This window comes from Brachionichthys hirsutus, chromosome 16 (assembly GCF_040956055.1).
Source record: "Brachionichthys hirsutus isolate HB-005 chromosome 16, CSIRO-AGI_Bhir_v1, whole genome shotgun sequence".
Taxonomy (NCBI): domain Eukaryota; kingdom Metazoa; phylum Chordata; class Actinopteri; order Lophiiformes; family Brachionichthyidae; genus Brachionichthys; species Brachionichthys hirsutus.
This window is the reverse complement of record NC_090912.1, coordinates 3,779,743-3,801,114: the sequence shown is the minus strand read 5'-3', so window position 1 is coordinate 3,801,114 and position 21,372 is coordinate 3,779,743. Positions and strand designations below refer to the sequence as shown.

Below are 21,372 nucleotides of genomic sequence, written 5' to 3'. Positions count from 1 at the left end.
GAGGGACGGAGCTGAGCGATTTAGGGGCCGCTTCAGAGAAAGAAACGGGATCTTCGGCGGGGGTGGGCGTCTGCACCGTTTTCTGAATTCACCCGTGACTTACCAGAGGAGGGAGGCGGCGCTCTCTGACAAGGTGCTGCGGAAAATTAAGATCTTAGTGGCTGCCGGAGCCGCTGGCATGGCGGTGGGGGCGGTGTTTGGAGCCGCCGCTCCGTTAGCCGCTGCAGCAGGAGCATCTCTCGCGGGCACCTCGGTTGGCTTTGCTACAAGTCTGTTTGCTGGAGCGGGAGGCGCCGGCGTTGGGAAAGCTGTGGGCGCCGTAGTGGCTGCAGCCTCTGGGAAAACTGCGGTGGCTTTGGGAGCAGCAACAGGTGGAGTTTTGGGCGGTTCCGTTGGAGCCATTGCCGGTGCTGAGGCTGCCGGTCCCCAGGAGGCAGTTCTGGATGCTTTGGGCCAGGTTAGCCTCATAGGAGTCTCTGCTGTTGGGGTGGCAGCAGGAGTGGGAGGCGTCATGGGAGCCGGGGCTGCTTTAGGCACAGCAACCCTCGTTGGAGCGGAGACCGCTTCAGCAGGTGCGTCTGTAGCTCAGAGTAGTTTAGCTTCAGCAGCAGGGCGAAGTGCAGCGGCCGCTGCAGGGAGGGTGTCAACGGGTGCTGTGACTCCCCATTGTGCTGCAGCAGGAGCAGCCTTAGCTCAGGAGATGGTTGTAAATGTCCGAGCGGCTGCCGGGCCGCCTCGGGCCCTCTGTGGGTCAACAGATCACTGGGGTACCGCGGCAACAGCAACACGGATCGTGACTGCGGTGGCAGACATCGGCAAAGCTGCAGCATCAGTGCTGCTAGCTGGCGGTCTGGCAGTGAAGGTCGTGAAGGAGAAAGTCAGACGTGGTACAGGATCACCAGAAGCCAGTTACTCACAGAAGAACTCTTATGAGGTCCGCTGGAAGAAATAAATTCTGGCTATGGGATTATATAAATGGGTTTTTCACCTAGCAACCGGGTTGTATAAAGGAATAAAAAATAGACAATTATTATGGAAACCAGACAGATGAATGAACATGTTATTATACTTTAGCCATGAATTTGATTCAAGTATCAGAACTGGAGACAAGAAATGCACTTCAACACCGATACATATAGTTTTGTTGATATGATTGATGTGTTAATAAGATACTTTATTACAAATGTAAGAGTTGAAAATGATGAGTAAAAGGATATTTAAGTGATTTTAATATTTCATGTCTTGTTTCATGATCTGTTGTGAACCACACAGAAGTTGGTAGTTTGACTACCCAAACAACTCTACTCCTGTATTCAACTGGGATTGTAAAAGTGGTGCCATTGGCATTTCACTTGATGTGAAATAAACATAAATACAGTCATGTTCTATGAATGAATGATTTTCTTGTTCACTTCTTATCACCTGTGCCACTTGTGTTGATGATGAATTTTAATAAACATATATCAACTTTATGTGTTTTTTCTTGAGTGAAATGTGTAAGAGTTTAAATATACACACGTTACATTAATAAACAAAATATATTTTTCCCATTTACATAATTTATATGTGTTTGATAGAACCGCAATTAGATGCGTGCTCCTTTCGTTGCTGAGTTGCCACTTTTTTATAAAAAGTTCAATAATTGCATTTTTACAAACACAAAAGAACGGGATCGTCGGGTTTGAATTCATAATCGGAATTATAACTCATGATTATGAATTTTCTCTGAACACGATTATTTCTACTGAAGACAAAACAATCTGCCAACAGGGGAACATATCAAGGATGTAGCAGGAAAATGTATATCATTTATCTATCCATATTTATTTATCATTTAACATCTACTATTACTATAGATGTTACTTTTTAATGTCGTTTTTTGTTATGTGATTACGTCTAAGTGGCCCAGTATGCCGAATAATCTCCCTTTTATTCATGAAGACAGAGGGCGTGGTCTAAATAGCGCCGAAGCTTCTGATGGATGACGTCCTATCAGACCACGGCAAATACGGCCTTGTCATTGGACGATGATGACTGGTCTCACAACAACAAAAGGTAGTTTTGGACCAATCAGACACCGCTTTGTGGCCTCGCGTCTGTTTGTGAATGACGTAATGATCGTAAAAGAAGATGGCGACTTGCTGAGTGTAGATTGGAGTGAATGATATTATCGGTGTGTCTCCTTCGAGTTTGTAACATTGTTGCTTCTCCGGGATTAGATAAACGTCTTGTAGGCGTCGCTAAGCGAACAGCCTGCGGCCTTGTTGCCCTTTATTTAATGCGCCGGTGACAGCCGTGAGGGCGAAGTGGCCATTGGACGGGATGGACAGCGGAGAGTACGTCTCCGCCACGGAAAACATGGACTCGACTTTATCGGAATTAGGGGACGAATTCACGTTAGGAGACATCAACGGTGAGTCGGTTGTGTTGACGGTGCCGGTGCCGGTGTTTACTAAGTCCATTCTGACGCTCCGAGAGATGCTCGTCGTTCGGGGGTTTGTTTACGGTTTACGGGGAGGATGCGCTAGATTCTAACTCTGGTGTTCGTAGCGTTAGAATCCAGCTGCGTTCTAATGAAAGGATTCTCGTTTGATTCATCAAATACTGTATCGGTATTATTCACTTGTTTCAGTTTCATTTATTTAGCAATTAAAAATTACGTCGCAAATGTGAACGTCACTTTTTGTACATTTTAAAAGCTGCCGTGTTACGTAGTACTTTCAGTCCAACAGTAATTTATGCATTTAGCTTTTACTTTAATTTTTATCATCTTTTTTTTTTTTTACTATAATCATTACCTGCATTATATGCCGGGGAATATAGCCGTCTTTATTTGAACATTATTGTGTCGGGCATAACTCTAAAACCATTTACATTGTTTCATGGAACCTGTTCGACGCATCATCCAAATTATAGAAGTGATGCTTTTTGGTATTTAATATTTTTCTTAATCTCATTTTGGGGGTTGAAGAAAACTCAACATGTGCAGTTTTTGGCATGAAGTGTTTGAAAGTAGCTTTAAAACTACTGCATCTCTTATATCTTCAGCTTTGTACACTTTTGCATTTTAGTTAGGTTTACAATTATCATTTTTGTATTTCCATAGGAAATACTTTCCAGGAAACAGTAAGAGGTAAACATTTCCAGGAAGCGGTGTTTTGGGGTAGTGAAGAGAGACCTAATGGTGTAACTTATCAAGCTTAGTTATTACGATATGTCCGTGTATAATTTATTTATTGAATAAATTTTGGTCTCCTCTGCTCCATCTTTTCATGATATATTTCATAGAGTTATTGAACAAAGTTTGTGGAATAACATGTTGTAAAATATTTATTTAGAACATTCTGCCCCCCCCCCCCCCCCCCCCCCATTGTTCTCTTTGGAACTGTGAATCTGGTTATATAACCAGTTATCTTTGCACCGAGTGGCCCAGGGAACCATTCGATGGAGTTATCCTTTGTGTGAGCTTTGTCTGAAGCTCTGGGGGCCCAGAGCTGCTTTGTCCTGTCTGTCATTATCAATCTGACCCCCATTGGGCTGCGTGCTCTAATGTTATGTATGTGACGCGTGAAGAACAGCCTGGTAAATTCAAAGAGGCCAAATCGACAAATCCTCAGATTCTCTAAATATTACTGATGGAGATAATCCGGATACAAAAGAAAAAAGATTGAGGAAGGAGAGAAGAGCTAATACTGTAATTCAATATTTGTCAAAAGTCATTCTGCTTCTCTGTCTCCTCAGAGATGCTGCAGTTTTTCAGCAACCCGGGGGGGGACTTTCCAGACCTGTTTGAGGACCAGATGACCCCAACAGGCTCTGTACAGAGAGGCGGTACCATCAGCACCCTTCGACCTGCCATTCAAACGTCCAGAACTCTCCAGACAACCCCTATCTACCAGAGCACCAGTGGTGGCCTTGCCCCCTCGCAGTCTCTCCCCCTCTCTCCTGCCCAGACGCTTTCCCCCGTCACCGTCTCAGCGGGGGTGCAGCAGGTGACCCGCAGCCCTCCACTTCTTCAGCCCCGAGCGGTGGTGCAGCCCATCCAGCCTCAGCTTCAACACACTGTGCAACCGACCATCCAGGTATCAACGTTGGATCGCACCGATCTGGTGTTTGAGATGCCAGTAAACCCACTTCTGTTTATCCTCAGTAATTGTATTCACTGTTATAGGCCGCATGTTAAAAGCTGTATTTTAAGTTCATAGATTTGTTTTAAAGGTGTGGTTCGGTGATGGACTAGATTGGAGTGTGAGGTAATTTTCAAAGTGCCTGCCTCTCCAGCTGTTATTTTATTATCTGCTGTGGATTCATTTCCTTTTATTGCTCCAGCCATACTGGGGGAAAAAAAAAAAGCTTCTGCTGACGGGAGGAAAACATCTGACAGATTCTAATATGTAGCACAAAGCTCAGCATCCTCACAAGCGGCAGTGCACGTCTCAGCAAAACTGTAGTCTTAAAGATATATAGAGAAATATCTTTATCCTAAAATAGAGCATCAGAATAGGCGGATGAAGTGTCTCCTGCTGCATCCGACTCGGTCATCTCTGAAGGGAAGGAAATGTGTTTTACTATATTTGATGCTTTACTTAAACACAGATGCACAATCAGGGGATTCCTATGCAGACCCAGACCTTCCCGGTCCACACCCTGGTTCAGACCCACTGTCAGACACCTCTGCCCATCCAGAGTCAGGCACCGCAAACTGTGATGATTACCTCCAGCGGCGGCCGTCTGATCCAGAGCCCTGTCATCTGCCACCACAGCCCTGCTCCGGGTTTCCAAGGTGACTAGAAGAGGTCGGCGCCTCGTCTCTTACTGACGCCGTATTCTCAGCAGTATATTTAGAGCTTAACTCGCTGTTCATCCACTGCCTTGTCTCGCACGCCAGTGCTCCAGCCACAGATGCAGAGCATTGTGACATCGCCACAGCTCCAACCGGTTGCCATTCAGCACCAGCGTGTTCTGACCCAAACGGGTCAGACCATTCAGACTCTCTCCGCGGCACCCACCACTGTCCACACTGTGCAACAGCAGATGCAGCAAGTCCCCGTAAGTAACCTCGCTTACGGTGGCATGTGCGGGGTTGGATGAGTCGCCACAGATTTGACCGGAAAATTGATATAATGATTATTGATATCTGGAAATATTTTGTATTTATTAAATGGCATGATCTTCTGCTAATTATTTTGTCTTATGATGTTCGGTGTAGGTTCACGGAGCACCGAGGCCCGTGCCGCAACTATCACGATCTTTGAAACTGTTTTCAAGGAAACGTAAAAGTTTCCTTTTGACATTTTGCGGTGTCTTTCCATCAGGTTTTAGTGCAACAGCCTCAGATCCTGAAGACGGAATCCCTGGTTCTGGCAACAATAAAGCCGGATGGCACACAGGTGCTGTCGACCATGCAGAACCCTGCAGGAATCGCCACCTTGACCACACCCATCCAGAGCACAGCCCTGCAAGTGCCGGTACACAGTGAGCCTAGAAGATTTTCAGTTATTACATGCATAAAAAAAATCTCCCCCTAGAAGCCAAATAAATGAATTGTTGGCAACTGATTTCTGTGCCTAGACACTGATGAGCAGCAACATCCTGACCACTCTTCCTGTCATGATGGGTGGAGCAGACAAGCTGCCGATCAAGCAACTGCAGCCAGGCTCCTCCTACTGCACGAAGGGACCCAGATCGATCGTGGAGCAAAGTCAGCTGATGATGGGAGGAGTCGGGCCCGGCGGAGTGGTGAAGGAGGGGGAGAGGAAAACGACGCACAACATCATCGAGAAGAGATACCGGTCCTCCATCAACGACAAGATCCTGGAGCTCAGAGACCTGGTCATGGGGGGTGATGCCAAGGTTGCCTGTTCTAATCCTGGGGCAGTGAAGCTTTAGAACTAGTTTTTAGATGTGCAAATTAATTCTACGCAGTAATAATGTTCTCACATAGCCCGTTTCAAATCCTTCTACCCAGATACACAAGTCAGGAGTGCTGAAGAAGGCCATCGATTACATCAAGTACCTGAAGCAGGTCAACCACAAACTACGGCTGGAGAATCTGACCCTTAAGAACAGTGAGTGTTCATGGTTTATTGGCAAGTAGCTCATTTGGACAAATGTTTCCTGTGTAAAATAAAGAATGCGAGGAGTTTGTTAATTTTCTAACCAATGAAAACGTTGTGTCCGTCTCAGAGCCCGTGACGATGTCTGAAGATATGGATCTCAAACAGGAATTAGTGATTATGTCGCCTCCGGCTTCAGACTCTGGTTCTGGCTCTCCTTACAGCCTGGATTCCGAGCCAGGAAGCCCCTTACTGGATCACGAGCAGGTAAAAGCTGCTGTTCGAGAAGATGCAGATTGTCTCTTTCATGAACGAAGCTGTCTTCCTTTGCGAGCAAATGTTTCTCAAATTAGCAATAATAATGTGATCAATATCAAACCCACTGATCCAAAAGTGTATTGTTAACGTGTCTCCTTTCAGTTAAAGAGCGAACCGGACTCGCCCATGTCAGTCGGAGTGATGGATCGTTCGCGGCTGCTTCTCTGCGCTCTAACCTTCTTCTGCCTGTCCCTGAACCCGCTGCCGTCTTTGCTGGGCTCTGAGACCTCAGGGGGGGCCCCCAGCTTGTCTCCGGGCCACGGACCATCTAGAACACTGGTGTGGTTCCCAAATGACACACAGGACTTTGGTGAGTGTGGCCGACCACTCTGTTAATTGGGAGTCGTGACGCCGACTGCGTGGATCATCGGGACCATGCGCCGTCTTCTCATCCTGCAGCGTCCTGGCTCCGATGCCTGTTGCCCTGGGTGATGGTGTGGGTGTTGAGTGGGGTAGGAGCGGTGTGGGGGTGCGTCAGAGTGCTCTACCTGTGGGAGCCCGTCACGCCCCTTCACTCACCGAAGTCTGTGTTGTTCTGGAGACACCGCAAGCAAGCTGATCTGCATCTCAACAGGGTGAGTCATATTTGAAGTTACTGAGGAAGATTTGGCCTACTTTGCGTTTCACTATTTTCATGTTTTACTTCAGGCTGTCTGTTTCCTGCCTGGTTTATTTTTGGCATTTTCTGAAAACGTGTTCAGGTCTGAGTCACGACCTTCGTCGCCCCACCCGCCACATCGTTCCTATCACTCTTTGCTGAATGCCGATTAGCTTAATATTTATCCCGTCTCTTCTCTCCTGCAGGGAGATTACACAGCAGCAATGTCCAGTTTAGAGACCTGCCTGTCCATCTTGACCAGGGCTCTCCCCTCAACCAATCTGGACCTAGTCTGCACTCTGTCCTGGAATTTGATTCGCTACTTCTTACACCGTCCAACGCCCCTGGGCTGGCTGGTTCACCAAGTGAGGGGGAGGCACGAGGGGGACGAGGCTCGGACCAGTGCAAGAGACGCAGCTCTGGTTTACCACCGGCTGAGCCAGCTGCAACTCACCGGTGAGTGTCGTGAGCTAGCGCTGAACGCGGGCAGGAAAACACACAACGATTCAACCTGGTTCTCTGCCATCGTTTACATTCATGGCAACACATCAGTCGGGTGTCTTACGTTCACTTCCGTTTGAACACCGTTTACCTCTGCAGGAAAGCTGCCTCAGCGCAGCAGCCTCCGGGCCTTGTCTCTGTCTCTGAGTGCCGTCAACCTCAGCGAGAGCGCCCAAGGCAAGATGGCCCCCGCCCAGCTCGCCCAGATGTATGTCACCGCAGCAATAGCCCTGCGCACCACGCTGGGCCACCACCTCTCCTTTCTGCCCGTAGGTCTCTCACACGATCCGTTGTCCGTCTGTTGAATTTTAATATTTATTTATTTATAAGTGGCAGCTCATTCATTTCCGTAGACGGCTTTACCGGCCGTGATCAGCGTCGTTTCTCCTGTCTGTCACCCAGGGTTATCTGTTGAGTTGTGCAGAGAGCGTTGCCAACCAATCAGAGACCAAGCCCATCCCCGACGGCCTGCGTTGGCTCTTCACGCCGCTGGGTAGGCAGTTCTTCCGGAGCTGTGATTGGTCGGTGAAGTCTGATACGACGGATGGAATGTACACTTCACAGAGAGACAAAGGTACGTCAGAAAAGGAGGCGTCGATCCGTACGCTTGTCTTCCAGTTTTAAGTGGCAGGCTTTTTTTCCTTTGGTCATTTTAATTCTAAAACAAACAGACCAGAGTTTTTCTTTTGGTTAATCTTTGTTTCTAACACAACTTAAGCTCATTATGTCACACCCTTTCTTTGCCTTTGCAGGGCAAGTCAGAAAACATCATTCATAATGCTGTATATTAATGAGTATTTTATATACTGTTTGTTTTACTTCGCCCTTGGTTATGATTTGACTCGTTCCTCCAGCGGACCCCATTGCCCAGCTCCACCGGTGTTTCTGTCAGAAGCTTTTGGAGCGAGCCGTTCACACCCTCATCCAGCCACAAAGTGGCAACGAACCAGGCAAACGCAAGGATGCCTCTGGGTAAAGCCGCGGTGCCGCCGTTGTCCCTGGAATCTGATGTGCTTTGATGATTTTTGGATCTGATGACCTCCTCCTCCTTCTTTTGCTGGGGCTTGCTTTCTTTCAGAGAGTTTGCCAATGCCCTGGACTTCCTCCAGTTATTGAACAGCTGCACAGAGGACTCTCCCCCCTCCTGCCCTCCCTTCTCAACTCCTCCCAATCACACCATGACTTCAGGTATAACGGCCTGCCCACAATGAAACATGAATCGCATGATGTTTGTGAGAGGTGAGCCGACAGTAGCAAATTTAGCTTTTGGGGATAACAGGAGACTTGGATTGGAGACGAGGGCCGGTGTCTTTACCATTACATTAGCTCTCCTGACAATAAAAGCTTTTCAGAGCCACGACTTGGAGTGGAGACAGATTGTCATGTTTATTGTTCTGTGCCTCCTCTTCCTCCTCCTCCTCCTCCTCTTGCTGGCAGTGGGAGACCCAGTGAGTCGCTGGTGGGCTCTGGTCCTGAAGGCTGCTGTGCATTGGCTGCAGGGCGACGACGCGGCTGTCAGGTCACTGCTGGCAGAAGCGGAGCGGATGCCGAGGGCTTTACACACACTTGAGTAAGTGAAGCACAAGTTGCTTCAGATGGTGCGAGTATGACGTAACACAACCTCCCCAAAAAGCTAGAAATCACATCATTAAGCTGCACAACCTCGGGAAATCTTCTGAGCTGTAAAACTCCGCCTCACAGGTGGCATCAAATACACACGTTCGACTGAAACCACAGTCATCCTCAGCTTTCTGCCTCTCTTTTTTCAGCCACCCCCTCCCCAAGGCTGTGCTGCTGCTTTGCAAAGCTGTCCATTTGAGCGTCAGCCCACAGAAGGGAGACGGCGCGGCGGCCTGCCTGTCACACAGCAACAGAGCCAGCAGTCACCTTCACTACAGTATCGCTGTGCCTCTCGCCCAGTCTGGGAACTGGCTGAACAAGGTAGTCGACAGAAAGTCCCTCGTAACATTCCACAAGTTGGCATTGGGTTTGGGTTTTCTTCTGGAATCTCATGCTGCTCGCACAATGGAACGCTTCCTCGTGTTTATTTTTCATGACGTTGATGCATTCATTGGTTCATCACACACACACACACACACACACACACACACGCACACACTGCATGCTCGGTTGGGGTTCGTGTGTGTGTGGGTGGCAGGAGGTGGCTGTGGTGCATTGTAGTTGCATTGCATGATCCTGATGCTGAGTGCAATGCGTCTGCAGTGCAGTACAGAGGCCTCCCCGATCTACTCGCACCCGCGTCACAATAGTAGACGCTCTCTTCCCATTACTTCACTCATATTTGGCTTTCATGCCATATGACGCGCGCTGGGTGGTTGCTTGTCGCTGTTCTTGCAATGGTTTATTTGAGTCACGTTAATGTGCCACTAAAAACAAAGCAGTTCTGGTATTCAATACTGCATCTATTTTTTTATTTTCTTACAACGAGACTGATTTAAATGCGCCAAACAGCATTTTAACCTTTTTTGTGGTCTTTCTCTATCAAGGGTGTGGAGCTCCTGGTCTGTGACCTTCTGCTGACCTTAAGGACCAGTTTATGGCAGCGAGGAGGCGGCAGTAATGGAGAACCAGGCCCGGCCCCTGGGTCCATGTTGGCTGGCTTCCAGAGGGACCTCAGTGCGCTGAGGAAGCTGACGCAGTGCTACAGACGGGCCCAACACAAGGTACAGTCGGGTAACAGTCAGCAGAGGCTACAACAACTACAAAGAGGAAAGCACGCAAACGACACACAACGGCATGCTTTGAAAATTGAAAACTAACTTCATTTTGTATTTCAATCTGCTTTCTGTTGTTGGTGCATCTTGTAGCCGCGTTATTCTTAATGATTTATCATTCTGACCTTGACCGTACGCTAACGATTCATTTCTCATTTATCTCTTCAAACCTCATGAATATGGAGGAATGCCAATAGCAACAAGCTATTAGCGCCCAAAGACCTATAATTTATTTTCATTGTCTGTTAGCTTTCAGCCAAAGACAACAAATCAGTTGAAATAATTAGATTTTTTAATGAAAAACAGAAAAGCAAAAAAAACAAAAAAAAACAAACCTCTCCAGATTTGTGAAGCTGGTTTGCAGGTCGTAACCCTAAATATTTTTCCTCTGTTAAATAAAAACTGTGTCCTTTTATAAAAAGCCTAATCACCTGGGACCTACTAGTTTTCTTTTACAGTATGAACCTTGAAAATCGAGCTCTTGCCCAAAGTTACCGGTTCCAGAGATCAGATCTGCTTATTAGTCTTCCTTGCAGGATTTATTGGAGTAGCTGTAAATGATCCCGGGGCCTAGAAAAGCTTCGGCAGTCCGTGACCACCGGGTATTTTTTTGACGTGTACGAAACGCTAATATCCTCATTAAACTGCATAATTTTGAGTTTCTGTTGCCAGACAGAAACCGACTGAGACTTATTCACTCCCTATCCTGGATGTGAGGTTCAGTTTCTCTGCTCCAGCATCACTCCTGGGAAACCTCGACGACGACGATGATGATAATCGTGCCTCTGATGTTTCCCTTCCTGTAGGTGTTTCTTCATGAGACCACAGTGAGGCTGATGGCTGGAGCCAGTCCCACGAGGACGCACCAGCTGCTGGAGCACAACCTCCGACGCAGGAGCCACAGCGCCTCCACAGCCGGTAACACAAAGCTCGCCGATACCCGTTTTAGCCTGATGCTACACACGATGGAGTTACTCTGACGGGCTCGGACCAGTTTTTACTAGTCTTAACTATAAAGGAGGGGGGGGGGGGGAAGAGACAAACATCTGCATGAAACACGTTAAAATGCACAACACACATGTCAGAAGGTGATGGAATCATATCCGCGTTCTGGTTTTCCTCCTCCTGTCAGATGGGGGGTGCGTCCTGGGTGAGAGGGAGAGGGCTCACGCTATCCTGCTGGCCTGCCGCCACCTGCCCATGCCTCTGCTAACGCCGCCCGGGCACCGCGCCCGCCTGCTGGCCGAGGCCAAGCGTACCCTGGAGAGGGTGGGAGACCGTCGCTCCTTGCAAGACTGTCAACAGATCTTGCTGCGTCTCAGCGGGGGAACGACCATCGCCGCTTCCTGAATGTGCACACGCTGACACACACACTGCTTGAATAAAACACAATCGGATTAGGGCTGCTCGAATACAAGGAAGCGATGAACTCGATAATTACCAGTCATGCAAAATGAAATGCTACTCATCCGCCATCGGCACATTATTCTGTTAGTCACGCCCTCAACAGAACAAGGTCTTTGAATTTGAAGTTTGTCTGACTCATTTCTAAATATTCACCGCAGCTAAAGTTCCGATGGCTTCAAATTGTCACCTTTTATGTCTGTGGATTCCTGTTGCAGTGCAGTCCTGCCGCCTGCTGGATGTTAGTGGTAACTGCCTCATCTACAAACAATATGACAGAGTAATATCAAGAAGGAAAAAACCCCATCTTTGACAGGCCTTAAAGGGAAAATGGCCCCTTGTCTCATGGCTGTTTAAATTGATACGGTATGGCAGGGCATTGATTAGTTGTAGAATACCAAAATGTACTATCGTTACTGACACACTGCAATATGAATGCAACAGTAGCTGCATTATCTTGTTGAAATTGCCAGGCTCCATTAAGGGCTTCGGGGTGCTCAAGAGAGAGCCGCAGTCCGTTCAGCCCGGCTGTGCTGTAGGACAGACAGAGTATCTTGCTTTGAACCGTTCGGTGCCGAGTCGTGTCTTCTGATCTACCTCACATGCTGTACAGTGCCAGCATTGTACTGTGGAGAATAATAGGATACTCAGCCCCACTTCAGCTATCCTGAATTTCAGTCCAGCAAAGTGTAATGCTACTGAAAACCTGCTTTCCTGCTTCATTTAGACCTAAGAGTAACTGAAGCGGAAGATACTGTTGACATCATCACAGCAAACACACAAATGATTGGATTTGTCCAAATAGTGGAAGAAAGCAGCCAATCTTGTTCTGATAAGTTGGAAATTTAAAAGATAATTGCATAAAAACTCCAAATGTTGCTGTATATAAGATGTACATAGGCAGATAAACAGATTTAATAAAAACCCTATTTCCCATTTGAGAGGAGACGCATGTCGGTGTCGGCTCTGGTTTCCTGCCAGAATTTGGAATCGATGCGAGGTCAGCTGGTACCAAAACCTTTTTTTCTTTTTATCTGAAACCCTCAGCTGCTGTGGTCTTGTTTAGTGGCTATAAAGAAGTCGCTGATGGGGAGCAACCATCAAATCCATTAGGACCTTTTTGAATTGCTGGTTTGCTGCGAGTGTCTGATACTAAAAAGGATTCGGGTTGTGTATCATTTTAAGATGCTGTAAAACTGTGCGACAAAGTGAAATGATGGACTTGTATATTTGTTAAATTGTCCGATTCGCTTTTTATTCTTAATTGTTGACTTATTCCTGACTCATCGGTTATCCGCGCTCCTCTGCCCCGATTATCTTATTTAATGGAAATGTAATGTAATATAAAATATGTTTATGTTGAGGGAAGGAAGCAGTTTTGCAGTTATTTTATTTCAATAAAAACAGTCTAGATTCAGAAATTGTTGGTAGGAGAACCTTTGGGTTTCTCACTGAAGTAAAACCCCACATTTAAATGATCACCTTGCTGTTTTAGAATCAGATTTGCTCCTGGTGTACGTTGGAGTTATGCCGTTTCTAAAATACAAGACAGAGGTGTGATGTTAGAAACTACAGAGCTTCAGTTAAACCAGTATCTGCATTCTGAAAGTACTCAAATGAATGAATAGAATATCTTACCTATACTGTAAACAAGGAAAACATGCTTCAACCACCATCGTCGGGTTTGGGGTTTTACCATCGTTAGAATTATGTTACAGCTGTATTTCCCTTTGCTGTGTTTTATTGTCAGAATTTATTTTGATGTTTGTTTTTATAATAAAACAATATATCCCACCCAGCTTCCATTATCTATCACTATTTTTTGGATGTCTCATAAGAGAAGAAGAAGCACTGAAACAGAAGAAATGAGAACATCACATATAATTTGTCATGAGGTGGGAGTCGACTGTGTGATGATTGTCAGTGTGAATCTGTGAAGTTCACACTGATGAACACTGACGCCTCAGTCTGAATGATATTCATCAGTTTACAGTGAGAAGTGTTATTTGTTACATTTAATTCTACTGGAGGAAGTGCAGTACAGCTTGTCATCGCAGTGTTATGGAATGAGCCATTCCAGAACACATACTGAATAAACCCGACAGGACAAATTCACACTCATTTTCAGTTCCGGCCAATCTCAAAAGAATGCGGTCACATGTTTCAGAAATAATATTTGGATTCTGCGTTTACAAAAACTTCCAGAGGAACTGTGGGCCATGCGGAACTTTGGGACTCCGTGTTTTCGGTCGGACCAACGAAAATGACGGACTCACTATAGAAACAGGAAGTTGTGTCTCGGAGACTCACGTGTACAACATGAAAAATAAGAAAGCTAATAACAATGGGTCCAAAACGACTCAATTCAAGCCGCGATCTAAAAAAAGAGAAAACAAATGCATCGTAACGTTTGACGACAAAGACAGACAGTAAGACATCTGAGGGTGTTAGCTAGGGTTTTAGCGTTAGCTGACAAATCATTAGCTTTGTGCTGTTTATTTTTTCATATAACTTGCTGTAACGTTTGCCTTACATGTTGATATATATATATGATCTGTATTTGCTATTTTCTTTAAATAAGATAAAGCCTGTTCAAGTTCACTGTATATAAATAAAAGATTTAGCTTTAAGAACTTCACAAATTAGAAAGCAAAGGGAAAAATAAGTCGTTCATATTCTCTATGGTGGGGGTCATTAAATAAAAACTAACATTTGCATTGTATTCTATGAATATGAGCAATCTCCGTGTGTTTGAACCTGCACAATCATGGAGGGACTTTAAGGTTTCTTAAATACATTCCTCTCCTGTTCTTTGAGGGACTATTTAACTGGTTTCCATAAGCGAAAGGTCGAGAGGAGGAAAGCAGCGTTGTCAGAAATTCAAAAAAAGATCAAGGACGAACAAATCAAAGTTAGAGAACAAGTAAGTGTAAAGTATAAAAGCACACAAGAGTTCAAACTGTAGGGGCAGATTGAACACAAACTTATCTGTTTTTCTATTTGCTTTCAGAGGCATAAGGAATACACAAAGATGCTAAAGGAAAGGAACGAAGCGCTTGGTGAGTTAAACGTAAAAGTCTGTCACGGGTATTTTACCAACTTGTAACCCTCGAAGAAACCTTTTGTTTTTCATTCTCATTTGACTCAATCTTTTAGAGGAAGCTGAAGATGATCTGGAAGACGCCATTACCAGCACAACAGAATCTGTGCAGTATGATCACCCCAACCACACTGTCACCGTGACAACCATCAATGATCTGGACCTCACTGGGGCTCACTTGCTTCGACCCGCAGCCGTTCAGGTAAATGTTTCAGCCTCATTTTATCGTCCTCGTCGCCATTGTATTCGTTTTTGAAGCATTCTGTTGCCATTCTGAAAGCAATTGACTATTTGGTGACTCTGAGGACGAATGCAACTGACTGTGCGCTAAAAATCAATTTGCTGTGAATATTTCCTTTCAAGGTTAATGGGGAGGCTGTGGATGAAAAAAATGGAGAGGAAGTGGAGGATAAAACAAATGCAATGCCGAGGACACCCAGGAATCTAGTGACCAACAAAAAGTAAGCTGTTTATCAACATGGTGATGACGTCATCCTGCTGCCCCCCCCCCCCCCCCCCTCAGTCCAACTGCATGTTTTTGTCTCCCCTGCTGCTACAGGATCCGCTCCCTAACTGCGTCACTCAGTACTTTCACCACCAAGCAGCGGAAGAGGAAAGGGAAGCAGGAAGGCCGAGAGGAACGAGGTCATGTGGCAGAAAAGAGAAGTACCAGAGAGAGAAGAATTAAAGGCGGGAAGACCTGCAGGTGGCAAAGACGCAGAAACACTGGGAGAAGAGGGAGATATCAGGAATGAGCGTAACTGTTGACTCCCAGAATATGACAAATTGGACTTTGGAGTGTTTCTGCTCATGTGTTTCATCAGGATATGTACAAGATGAAAGCACTTGTCAAATTGACTCAGGCCCGTGAGGATGCTCAGTGTTGGACAGCATTGAAATATTTCATTTCCAAAGTATCTGCTTCTTAAAATCCAGCGCATGGATTTGTACATCTTCCAGAACGAAACTGCTCTTTGTTCTGGAATTAAACATATACAAGATGTACTGTCCTTACTCCATTTTTCATTGAATAAATGAATAATCTTGTTTTGTAATTTACCTGGTGATGCAGCCACATCTCACGACCTATCTGTGTTCAGCGAGTGGATTTTCTTCCAGCCATTGTTTCATAGGAAACTGACGCTTTTGTCAACATCCTCTCTTCTCCGTGAGGAAATCAACAGTTGACTCATCGCTCGCTGTTACCCGCGTGTGACCTAAAGGAGAACCAGCTGCAAGAACCTTGATCCTTACTCGAGAACCTTACACCGCTCTGTTTTTACTGTATATTCAACCCCCCCCACCCCACCAGTGTTCATTTATTTACGCTAACCCGAGCCAGCGTGTGCCAGCTGTCACTAGCACCAGAGTTTCATTTCGCTTTCTAAAGGCCATGATATTTAATACAAGCCGATCAGCAGGCAGGCCGCCGGCTCCATGTTGGCTCTCGCTGTGATAACAGAGCCACCATGGCGGTCGCGGCTACTTCAGTGTCACTCATTGTCAGGACAGCCAATCGGGTGGATTCTGGAGTTTGACAGCTCAGGATGCTGGAGAGCATGTGTCTGATGGGGGGGGGGGGGGGTCTGACGGCCAATTTATCCTCAGACTCCTGATGATGCGTTCACAGTGGAGCTCAGCCGGAACCTCTGGTCGGGTAACAGCCTTTCATTTTCTTATAATTTTTTACAACCAAGCCAAAATGAATTATTTGCTACTCATTTCTGTTTATTTACCTACTTTATATCTGCCTCAGTGACATCATAGATTAGTAGCTGCTGTGACAGGTGAGGATTCTTTGAGGCGAGGTGCTAAGGCTAGAATGCGTTTCACCGTCCTGTAGGGTGATTAATTATCACCGACCTTCACCGTTCAGCTTCAGATCAGACATGGAATAGAAGACCTTCTTAGGGATTCATTCTGTCGCTGCACTGTGCTTAAACCTGAGATCAATAACACAGTGTCACACCTGGAAAGGGCAAAAATGTGGGGCAAGAAAACCATCATTTTGCTTTACGTTTTCTATTTTTTTCTTCTCCGACTTGGGAGGCGTTGCAATTGGAGTCTATACTTGATATTATGAGTGCCACACATTTCTAATGGTTCAGCCTCCGTTTATACTGAGCCGAAGAGTTGCTGGTGTTTCATGATGATGATGATGCTGATGGCGATTGCCTTGCTATCTCCTAGACTGGGATGTGACCATCAGGCAGGCTCCTCTTCCAGCATGGCCTTGTCCGGTGATGAGCCCATGTGCCCCAAGTTCCAGCCCAACATCTTTGATCCCTCCCGTTGCCACGACTGCCTGCGGCAGAAGCGCCTGCACGCCGGCGCGGGGCAGAACAATGAAGCGGCGCCACAGCAGAAACCCTCAACAGAGACAGGAATTGGGTCTAAAATTGCAACTGAAAGTGGAACTGGATCAGGAAAAGGAGTGTTTTTGACTGCTGTTCCATCTCAGCCAGAAGATAGAGACACCAGCAGCAAGGTAAGAAAGGAGAGAGGGAAGCAGATCGAGGTGGGAGCAGCAGCAGAAGATGTACCGAGTGATGAGACTAGCTGAACCTGAATGTAGGAGGAGCACATCAGGGGTCACAGGTGGGGTCAGCAGGGCGCGGGTTCGATGCTCAGTCGCAGCGTGACTCCACTCTAACAGACCCACAGATCAGAAATGATACACAAAAGTTCAGGAAATAGTTTAGAGCAGAACAGAGAAAACAAAAGTGTTTCTGCTCGCAGCTTCTATTTCCAGGCGGTCGCTATGTGAACAGATCATGAGGTCGCGCTCGAGTGTTCAGTAACTGTGTGTGAAGGCTACATATTATTGTCTACCAGGTAAGTACAGGAGGAGCAGGGTGGAACAAGCCGCTCCTATTATAAATGCACGAAGCTGGATCACTTACTGCCCTCTTGGGAACCACTTGAAACAGTAGACGGAGGTAACGAACGGAATGGATGGGAATGAGAATGAGATGTGTGAAATTAAAACTGTGGAATCTCTGGGTTTATCCTTTTGACCTTTTCGTCTACTTCCATGAATAAAAGCAGTTTTCCATGGCAGTGATTTATGGCAGTACCATATATTGAATTATGGAATTATCTTTTGCAATACCTTCCATTCAGTTTCAGAGATTGTTGAGATTGTTGCTCTTTTCTTGCCCCCCCTTTTTTTTTCAAATATTCTTTTTAAACTAGAGAATGTTTTATGCCAAGAAAGCAGAGATGAAATATTGATGATGAGACGCCACGGGGCCGGGTCGCGTTACAGAGATGTAATGCTAATCAAACAGCAGACTGACCATCAGGGAGGACAGACGGTCTCCAGATAACTCTCCATTGAGGAGATAGAGATCTGCTTTCTTACTCTATAAAGTCATTGTGGAATTAAAGAATAAGCTTAAAGACCGCCGTGTTTACTAGTGAAGATGCATTCATCCGCGCTGACGTGACGTGGAACGAGAGGTCGTTTTCTGCAGCACCCGATTGGCCCGTGACTTAACTGGTCACCCTATCAGGAGGACTCCGATTGTCTGTCGGTGGCGAGCAGCTGCTGTGATGTCGACGGAGGCCGTCTGGGTTACCAGGAGGGCTCTTTGTGCATCCTGAGCCCCGGCTGTGAGCTCTACGTCTGTGACGGCGACGACAGCACTGACAGGTGGGTCATGTAGGAGAGCTATCAGAACTGTAGGCGCTTTTAGATTTTGTGTTATGAATCCTACTGATTTTAATCCCTGTCTGACTCATCATTCTAACCTTCAATTTGCTAGAAGCATTTCCATATGTATTCTATGATATTCATATTATGCTCTTTTAATTGTTGTCACTCTTCCGTCTTTCGCCCTCCTTCCCGTTGCTTCTCCCGTCTCCTCTTCCTTGTAGCTGTCGTGAACAGAGTGACTACCAAGAGTTCGGTGGCTCCGTCAGTGAGGAGGACGAATACGTGCCGATCCGTCGCTGGTTGACCAAGCCTGACATGACCCGGCTTGACCCCCCGCCCCATCGGCCCAACCCTCGGGCCTGGATGGACGAAGCTCGGAGCAGAAACGATTTCAGGAGTCGATCGGGTAAATGAAAGCTGACCTTTTATTCATTTATTGACGATAAGCGGTGCAATTTAGTACGAACATATAAAAAAAGAAGCAGCGCTGTCGCCGGATTTCTGATTTGAATGCTGGTAGTTAGTTTGAGTTCTTACAGGCAGAGCCTTCGGTGAACCTATGACTCACAACACTTGGCCAATCCATATCCAGTTACTGCCAAAGGTGTTCTTTACTCGGTAATGCGGTTTGATGTTCCAGCTGAGGTGTCCCGGAGCAATTATCAGTAATGCAATATCTATTTGTGTCAGGAAACCTCTTGTAGTTTCTCAGCAGCTGAACTTTAATGCGTCTCATTTTTTTCTTCTAGTGCTTCTCTGTCTGATCTTTATTTCCAGATTTCAAAGAAGACAGCGAGAGGCCTGAGAGCGGCTACTTCTCCCTGGGGAGGGCAGCGGGGGCGCATTTGCTCCGCGATAGCAGCGTGGCTGCTCCGTTCCGGCATTATGAGAGAGGACATCCAATTTTTAACAGCAGGAACGTGGAGCCCAAAGACATCGTCCCCTTCAGAAACCCTAATCTCGGTGTGGCCTCTGAAAGGCAGACGCCTAATGCTGTAAATGATGACCTGCAAGCCGAAGCTCCTCCTCCTGACCCCTATGATATTGCCGTTGAGGTTGAGGCACAGGTCGGACCTCGCTCTCCGAGCCCTACTCCTTTTAAGATAGCGGCGTCGCTGGCCTCCACGGGGAGAAAAGGTTTTGGCGGTTCATACAGCAGGGGAAGCCCTTCGTCTCACGCGTCCTCCTATCAACAGTCAGGGCGCTTTGATTCTTCAAGGCGAGGCTCAACTCAGCAATCTCCCTCTTCTCCTCCCTCACGGGGAAACCTTCAATTCCGACGCAGTGAATCCACTGCTTCTCTCAGCAGCCATAACGTTAACGGTGGAGGACGGGCTCGAGGGATGGAGGCAGGATCCAGAAGCTCCTTGCAAGACACACGCGGACAACGTTATGAGTCCGGAACTCTGCCAAGGAACTTTAAATCATTTGCCGGTTCCATCAAATCCCAGTCCGGCAATGTGTCTGATTTCAGGAGCACCTTGAGAAAAGCAGACGTGAGTGAATCCTTCACTCGTTTGGGTCACAACAGCAGAAACTCTTCTCCTTCACGGAGGGACTATAACTCTCCAGGCCAAATGTCTCTTCGCAAGACTGAAACAACGAACGGTTTATCAAACGGACGTGGGCGGGGCGGTCGTGCCTCGTCTCCACCGAGAAGAATTTCTAGCCGCCTCGATGAAGGACGCAGCTCTTCACCGCCAATGAGAAATTCTAGCTCATCCAGCCAATCCCTCCTTCGCAAATCTGAATCACTCGCGTCTCTAAGTGGGCATAGTCGTCATGGACGCTGCGGCTCCCCCGTAAGAGAAGGCTACGACATTGAAAGCCAGGCTTTGCTACGTAACCCAATAGCTAGGAATGGAGTACATGAGCAAGGACACGAAGGTCCCAGCGTGTCCCCCTCTGGACGGGGTTATAACACAACCCAATCCACGATGAATGCTAGTGGTTCCTTACGTAGTCGTAGTGGTGAAAGTCGTAACTCTTCCCCCCCAAGGAGGGGCTACGAAACCCCTTCTCAGTCGCTGCTGCTGCGTAAGTCTGGAGTGAGCAGTTCTGTCAGGAGTCTTGATGGCAACAATTCATTCCCTGCAAGGAAAGGCTGTCTCGCTCCTGACCAGCGCTCGCTGCAGAAAGCAGAAATGACCCTAAACAGCAGGAATCACAAAAGCCACATCGCCTCCCCCTCTAGAAAAGACAGTAGCGAACCTCCAGGGTACTCACTTCTCAGAAAAGCCACTAATATAGATTCTAGTCATTCCTTTCAGAGAACAAACGCACACGATGACTCCAGATCTGACTCAAATCGCTCGCAGAGGGAATGGTCTCCTTCCCAGCGCGTCTTGTTACCTCGCGCTGCTTCACCCTCTAGACAGACCAGCAGAACGTCTTCCCCCACTTCAGAAGGACCCGCCGGCCCCAGCAACAGCAGACCTGGGACTGGTAGATGTGCGGTTCGCTGTCAATCCCCGAATGAAAGGAGGCCCCTCCGTCGCACGCGGAGTCCTTCTCCTTCGCCTCGGATTCAAAAGTGGAGTCACACTTCGTCACAGAGCTCCGTGGAGTCTTCAGAGTCGGGTCGACAGTCGGTGGGGTCCGCGGGACGGAACAGAGAGGAATACGCCAGACTAGCTGATGTGCCAAAGGTCAAAATGATCCATCAGAGAAAAGAATCCGGCCGCATGGCCCGGCCTCAGAGCCAGCCGCCCTCTCGGAGACAAGAGCTCTTTAAACCAGCCAGGTCAGACTCACATTGCACCGCAGAGAAACAGACGTGTCCAGTTGCATGTGCTGTACCTCCAGATGACTTCACTTCTTCCACACTCTTGCAATATAACCGTTTTTTGATAACCTGCTCGACCGTTGCAGCCACTCCCTGAGCAAGCATCCGTCCAGAGAGTGGGACGACGCAGGGGACGCCGAGAAAGACCGGCGCTGCAATGGAAGTGGGTCTCTTTCTCGAGCTCGCTCCACCACCACGTTGCAGGTATAGGCCGACT

The 21,372-nt window shown here is 47.1% G+C and overlaps 2 protein-coding genes across 2 annotated transcripts; both read left to right on the top strand.

Annotated features, from left to right (window-relative positions):
• Window positions 1-2,322: 2,322 nt before the first annotated feature.
• On the top strand, window positions 2,323-13,506 carry srebf2 (sterol regulatory element binding transcription factor 2). Its single transcript, XM_068749373.1, has 20 exons — window positions 2,323-2,413; window positions 3,742-4,082; window positions 4,597-4,783; window positions 4,889-5,049; window positions 5,316-5,468; window positions 5,572-5,853; window positions 5,969-6,068; window positions 6,187-6,323; window positions 6,477-6,684; window positions 6,774-6,949; window positions 7,179-7,428; window positions 7,573-7,742; window positions 7,876-8,047; window positions 8,328-8,445; window positions 8,552-8,661; window positions 8,911-9,043; window positions 9,243-9,414; window positions 9,981-10,157; window positions 11,015-11,126; window positions 11,341-13,506. The coding sequence occupies exons 1-20, from the start codon at window positions 2,323-2,325 to the stop codon at window positions 11,556-11,558; spliced, it is 3,468 nt and encodes a 1,155-aa protein (XP_068605474.1). The 3' UTR covers window positions 11,559-13,506.
• A 425-nt stretch (window positions 13,507-13,931) lies between these two features.
• nol12 (nucleolar protein 12) lies at window positions 13,932-15,725 on the top strand. The gene is made up of 6 exons (XM_068750275.1): window positions 13,932-14,041; window positions 14,430-14,535; window positions 14,623-14,671; window positions 14,769-14,914; window positions 15,076-15,173; window positions 15,272-15,725. The coding sequence occupies exons 1-6, from the start codon at window positions 13,932-13,934 to the stop codon at window positions 15,465-15,467; spliced, it is 705 nt and encodes a 234-aa protein (XP_068606376.1). The 3' UTR covers window positions 15,468-15,725.
• The last annotated feature ends 5,647 nt before the right edge of the window (window positions 15,726-21,372 follow it).

Bases quoted from the DNA above. Each gene is read 5' to 3' on its own strand.
- srebf2 (XM_068749373.1), top strand. From the start codon at position 2,323: ATGGACAGCGGAGAGTACGTCTCCGCCACGGAAAACATGGACTCGACT. The intron at 4,083-4,596 runs GTATCAACGTTG...ACTTAAACACAG, and splicing joins CTGTGCAACCGACCATCCAG to ATGCACAATCAGGGGATTCC. The intron at 7,743-7,875 runs GTAGGTCTCTCA...TCTGTCACCCAG, and splicing joins ACCACCTCTCCTTTCTGCCC to GGTTATCTGTTGAGTTGTGC.
- nol12 (XM_068750275.1), top strand. From the start codon at position 13,932: ATGAAAAATAAGAAAGCTAATAACAATGGGTCCAAAACGACTCAATTC. The intron at 14,536-14,622 runs GTAAGTGTAAAG...ATTTGCTTTCAG, and splicing joins AAATCAAAGTTAGAGAACAA to AGGCATAAGGAATACACAAA. The intron at 14,672-14,768 runs GTGAGTTAAACG...TCAATCTTTTAG, and splicing joins GGAAAGGAACGAAGCGCTTG to AGGAAGCTGAAGATGATCTG.